This window comes from Meleagris gallopavo, chromosome 10, assembly GCF_000146605.3.
Source record: "Meleagris gallopavo isolate NT-WF06-2002-E0010 breed Aviagen turkey brand Nicholas breeding stock chromosome 10, Turkey_5.1, whole genome shotgun sequence".
Classification (NCBI taxonomy): Eukaryota; Metazoa; Chordata; class Aves; order Galliformes; family Phasianidae; genus Meleagris; species Meleagris gallopavo.
This window is the reverse complement of record NC_015020.2, coordinates 6190034-6196009: the sequence shown is the minus strand read 5'-3', so window position 1 is coordinate 6196009 and position 5976 is coordinate 6190034. Positions and strand designations below refer to the sequence as shown.

Below are 5976 nucleotides of genomic sequence, written 5' to 3'. Positions count from 1 at the left end.
AAAAAAAAATCCGAAAACTCATAATGAAAAGAGAGTGCAGGTTTAATGAATGAGGCAATGAATTGTTCTCTGGTTTTCTTCAGTTTTTCATATTTTTAGAGAGTAAATTGCTCAGCTTAAATAATTTTGCCTCCTGACTTCCAAAATGCTCTTTGTACATCGAGTGTGTATTGCTAGGAGAAATAATAATGGCAAGAGGGAATAAATGGGAATAAATTATATTAGAAGTGTTTTTAAGCCTTAAAACAATACTCAGTGAAGAAATTGTTGTCTTAATCTGCTACTAAAACTGAAATAAATGAGTTGTGTTCAGAAAAATACATGCATCGACAAATAACTTATATTCTGAAAAGTTGCATTTCAAGGGCTTAAAGGAAGGGAGAAGGGCTGCCTTTACAAGTGAGCATTCTCAAATAAAATATAAACCAATTTGGATCTTTTTTAACTTCATTTTATTTATAATAGAATGACCAAATTGATGGAATTAGCGACCCTTCAACCTAAAAGACCAATAAACACGAAGAAGCGTGGTGTTAGAAAAAAGCAAAGAATTAAGGACTTACTGAATGTTCCCACATGTACTCCACACAGGTTTGTATTATTTTTCTGCTTGCATATTTTCAGAAAAATTATTCTTTTTGCTCAGCGTCTTTTCCCGCATCATGTTTTCTGTAGCATTGTTTTAGTGAAAGTATTCTCTGGTATGTAAGTTGGGCCTAATTGCTTGCAAGGTAGCATTGTTAATGTAGTATGAACTAAAATCTGTTTAACAACCATAGTATTAAAGTTCTACTTCTATCTCTTTCTCTTGCTATCAAAAGACCGTTTTTCATAAAAAATAAAAACAATTTCATGTTACAGTGCTGATAGAAGTGATCTGTATGTATTGCTTGAGGTAATTCTGAAAAACAGAAAAATGGGGGGAGGAGGAGAATAAGAGCTGATTTTGTTTAGATCATCTTGATTTTTGAAATTGCAGTACTGTGGCACAGTAGCCACCAGAGTTTCTATCTAGTGATAATCAGTTGTGATACAAGATTTTTTTGTAACAGTCTTCTTTCTGCAATTGGGTTGGAATATTTTTCACACTGTATGAGAGCAACATCAATGCCAGTTATGAAAAGCTATCAGCAACCTAAATAAGAAAAATAAGTGCCTGTCTGAATGTTTAACACGTTGTTGTTTTAAACAGTAATTTGCACCCTACCCTGTCACCTTCAGATGTCTTTGAGCAACCACAGCATGTAGGTCTTAAAAAGATTGAGTTCCATATTACTACTGACATCCCATCTGTTCTTCAGATAAACTCAGAAAGAGAAGAAAAAAATGGTAAGCATTTGTACTTCAGATTTATCTAATGTGAACTTGATGTGGTTTCGGTATGCGGATGTCTGCTAAAATTCAGACTAGACAATCCTGTTTGTTCTTCTTTTGTATTGGAGAAGATTTTGTAGATAGTATACATCAGAGTTTAAAAACACCAGCTTGCATCTTGTCTGCATTTGTTGCTTTTCGTGTGTTAAAGAGAGCTCAGTGCTTTCATATGGTGCAGGATGTAGAGCATTTTCAAGTCTTTCTGTCCTTGTATGTATGTATGTTTATTGTGAATTGCACCTTTTTTTTAATTCTTTTAAACTTTATGTTGCCTGTAGCAAGTACAGTACAAATATATTCTCAGTATTATATATCTTGTAATTGAATGGATCAAGCTAATTTTAGATCTTCTTTTTCCAGCTCTCTCTTAGAGAGTAGTATTAAGATGGTTGCCAGCTTCTTCTCTGTGTTACACTGATAATCTGCAGTAAAAATGCGGGATAGTGGCAGCAGTGAGGGTGTGGTGGTTTCTTATAGGGCTGTGGTTAGTCTGTGTATTTCAGTATTTTAGAGCTTTTTTAAATGAAAATTAAGTAAACCATTGATACAGAGTTTGAAAAACTAGCAGGGCTAGTTTTAATTTAACAGGCCTGTGCTGTGACTTGTCTTGGTACTGCAGTTGATTTTGTAGAAAAAATTCTATTTGTACAGTCAGGAATTAATAGAACTTTCCTTAAAGACGTGTTCAGATTTCTTTCCAGAGTCTGCTATAATTAAATGTTAATAAAAGAAATATACTCTTTTTGCTTGCTCTCCTTCCTCTTGTGAATAATCATACAACCTTCTTGTATAATGTGTTCAAATTATAGATCTTTATGCTACCACGGAAGAAATCAATAATACAGGATTTGGAAGAATTTTCCCAACTCCTAGCTCAAATGATAAAATGGAAACAGAGGAAGAAGATGATGAAATACCATCAGAGTTTATTTCTAGAAGAGAACTAGAGAAAAACAGACTTTCTAGAGAAGGTACAACTGTGACAATAAATTATGTAATAGAAGCTGTTTGCTTTGTTGTAATAAAAATTTGAAGTATTTTCTCTATTAGTTTATCATATGCAATTTAGTAATTTGCTTTATTCTTAGTCAAAAAAATAAAACAATTGTCTATTTTTCTGTCTTCTTCAAGAAATGGAAAAATTTTCTGTTTTTAAAAACTATGAGCCAGGTGAACCAAATTGCCGGATATATGTGAAGAATTTGGCTAAACAAGTGCAAGAAAAGGTATGTAAAGAAGAAAAATTAAATATTTGTCAAAAAGGCTTTTTAGCAACTTTCTTATATCAGTCCTTTAATTCCAGGATCTCAAGTTCATTTTCGGAAGATATGTTGACTTTGAGTCAGAACTGGAACGAAATATGTAAGTTAAAATGAAATCTTTGATGTTAGCTTTTTCATATTGGTGAGAACTGTAATTTGAAAACTAGTTATTTCTGTTTTTTTTTCTTTCTGGTGCTGCTTCTTTATTGGGTGAGGAAAGAATGTTTCACTTCTGTGGACACTGTCACAAGTACAGAAATAGGATTATTGTCCACAATTTCTAAAGACTACTATTTTAACTTTAGATTTTAGTTACTAAATATACTATTTTTTGAGTAATGCATAATGAATACAGCATGAATGATTGTGTGAATCTAGTGATTTTGCATACGGGATATTTACTACAGTTGGACACAGACTTACCATCCTGCAGTTTAATGCAACCTTTAATAAACAGCATCTCCTAGGCAAAATGTAAGTGGTCTCCTATGGCATAATTCCTGCATCCATTTTGGCTATTCCAGCTTGAAGTATGAGTATTGTTGTGAAATATAAAGGTGTTAGGAAAAAAAACTCCCATGTATTAGTAGTTAAATCCATCTGGTGTTCACAAGTGTTATTCGCCAGAGGTTGGTATTGGGCCCTCCCTGGTCGGATGGGATGAAGATCAACAAGACCAGGTGCCGGCTCCTGCACTTTGGCCACAACAGCTCCAGGTAATGCTGCAGCCTTGGGGCAGAGTGGCTGGAAGACTGCATAGAAGAAATGAACCTCGGGGTGTTGGTTGACCCTTGGCTGAAGATGAGCCAGCAGTGTGCCCAGGTGGCCAAGAAGCCAATGTCATCCTGGCTTCTATCAGAAATGGTGGTGCCAGTAGGAGCAGGGAAGTGATCGTCCATCCCTCTGTAGTCAGCCCTGGTGAGGCCACACCTCGAGTACTGTGTTCGGTTCTGGACCTCTCACTACAGAAAGACATTCAGGCCCTGGAATGTGTCCAGAGAAGGGCTACAAAGCCAGTGAGGCGTCTGGAGCACAAGCCTTAGGAGTGGCTGACAGCTGGGATTGTTTAATCTGGAGGAGGCTCAGGGGTGACCTCCTCACTCTCTACAACTCCCTGAAAAGAGGTGGTGGTCAGATGGGGGGTCGATCTCTTCTCCTGTGGAAGGACGAGAGGGAATGGTCTCAAGTTGCGCCAGGGGAGATTCAAGTTGGACACTAGGAAAAAAGTTTTCTTCAAAAGAATGGTCAAGCACTGGAATGGGCTGCCCAGGAGGGTGGTGGAGTCATTGTCTCTGGAGGTATTCAAGTAACGCTTAGATGTTGTACTGAGGGACATGGTTTAATGGGGAAATATTGACGGTAGGTGAATGACTGGTCTTGATGATTTTTGGGGTTGTTTCCAACCTTAGTGATTCTGTGATTCTATTCTATGATTTCCTAATTCTCTATTTTTCCTCTAGGTTCGATATACGTTTAATGAAAGAAGGCCGTATGAAGGGTCAGGCTTTCATTGGACTTCCAAATGAAAAAGCAGCTGCTAAAGCTTTAAAAGAAGCAAATGGATATGTCTTATTTGAAAAACCCATGGTCGTTGTATCTTTTTTCTTCAAATATTTACATCGCATTCCTTTTGAGTTGTCTGTCAGTATCTAGTTCTGCCTTCTTAGAGGCTTTTGTTAGAAATCTACAGGAAGAAGAGATATGTTACAAAAACTAGACAGAAGAACCTAGTGTACTACTGTAAAATTTATATCTTAAAAATTTGTAGGGACACCATTTGTGAAATAGAAAGGTAAATGAGCCTTACTTAAGATTTAATTGTTTTTCTGTTCTTTGCTCTTTGATACCGTAAGCCCAATCCAAAGGATAGTTTAAGATGTATAGCCATTGCATTTAAATTATGTGGGGTTTTTGAATTGTTTAAACCTGTGTTTGCAGAATTGGGAGATGAAGTGTTTGTTTTGTTTTGTTGGTAGGTCTTTTTTTTTTTTCTTCTCTTATAATTGCATACAAATTAGTTACTTTGGGGGTATGTATATCATGTTGGGATTTCTACACTCCTTTGATTGGACTGCCCCGTTGTTTGAGTTTGAAATTTTTTCGCATCCTTTCTTACTGTTAAATTAAATGTTCCAAATGTTCCAGTTTTTTATGAGCTCTAGGATATACTCTCTTGAAGTGTGCTGCAGTTCAGCGAGGTCCTATCTTTGACTAGGATTGTGTTGCTTCTTGATTGACTTGTGTTTATCATTGACGCTTGTAGTCCTTAACGGAATCTCAGCAATTTGCTCGTTCGGCTAGACCAAAGCAGGATTCCAATGATGTGAAAAGAAAAAAGTAGAACATAGCAAAAGGTATGGATACTTTGCCTAAAAATGACAGCGTTTTGTTTTTCATTTTGCTGCCTTTTTTATTTTTTATGATTGCTTTAGGAATAGTGACAGTGAAAGAGAAATACTCCATACAATGTTCTTTTCTTAAATGTACTCTTCTGTCAGGAAACCAGTTTGCAGGATGTGTAGTTGGTTTAAGATTCAAGTTTGCTTTTTCATCTCAACCTCGAGTCTGTTATTTTCCTTATCTTGAGATCCTAGGATAGTTGTCTGCATTTTCTGATCCTTAATGCTGGGAGATTGGAACTTGGGGAGAATGACTTCATGGAATTTGAGCATTTACGTTTTTAGTAATGTTCTGGGATTTGGCTTCAAAAGGAGTGGCAGCTTTGCCCTTTTCTGTCCTTACTCACACCACGCATGCTGTAAAGCTGTTTCGGATATTTGTTCCCAGCAATAAACTTGTTTCTGCCACCTCTGTCAATGAGATCTTAGTACTACTACTGCAGCATCTCTTAAGCTTGTCTGATTTAGGAAATGTTTGTGTTTCTGAAAATATTACTTAATAATGCAGTAATTGAGACTTGCTTTGCTACAGAGTGCACAGGTGCTGATTTTTTTTAAAACATTTGTCTAAATTGATGAGAAATTAACTTTCTGCTAAAAGTAATCACTTCATACAGTACATCTTTACTTCACTAGCACTTACTCTTAAGTATTTGCTTTATTCTAAAGTAACTGAAGCAAAATTGTGAGAATTTCCATGGCCCCCAAAAATTTGGGTACTGAACTGTCTTAGACAGAAACACTGTTCTCAGCCTGCACTCTCTGATAAGGTAGCAAGCTCAAATTTGAAGAGCATTTTATCTGAATTACATGTTATGATTGAACATCTCTCTGGATATCCATCTCCTTATCTTAGAACTTAAAGCTTAGGTTGAGTGCTTTAGAAAAATACTGCTTACTCCTGTATGTTTTTTAATCTGAATGTCTTGGTCATTACTTAA

General features: G+C 36.1%; 1 protein-coding gene across 2 annotated transcripts; it reads left to right on the top strand.

The window, feature by feature from the left end:
* Window positions 1–444: 444 nt before the first annotated feature.
* Window positions 445–5976, top strand: RNPC3 (RNA binding region (RNP1, RRM) containing 3). 2 transcript variants are annotated; one of them, XM_010715641.3, is made up of 7 exons: window positions 445–591; window positions 1193–1329; window positions 2184–2345; window positions 2506–2600; window positions 2678–2736; window positions 4097–4229; window positions 4918–5976. In XM_010715641.3, the coding sequence occupies exons 1-7, from the start codon at window positions 467–469 to the stop codon at window positions 4975–4977; spliced, it is 771 nt and encodes a 256-aa protein (XP_010713943.1). In that variant the 5' UTR covers window positions 445–466; the 3' UTR covers window positions 4978–5976. The 2 variants fall into 2 exon arrangements, with proteins under 2 accessions (XP_010713943.1, XP_019474045.1); XM_019618500.1 differs by having other exon boundaries at window positions 473–591; window positions 1222–1329.

Bases quoted from the DNA above. Each gene is read 5' to 3' on its own strand.
- RNPC3 (XM_010715641.3), top strand. From the start codon at position 467: ATGACCAAATTGATGGAATTAGCGACCCTTCAACCTAAAAGACCAATA. The intron at 592-1,192 runs GTTTGTATTATT...TGTTTTAAACAG, and splicing joins CCCACATGTACTCCACACAG to TAATTTGCACCCTACCCTGT. The intron at 1,330-2,183 runs GTAAGCATTTGT...TTCAAATTATAG, and splicing joins AGAAAGAGAAGAAAAAAATG to ATCTTTATGCTACCACGGAA.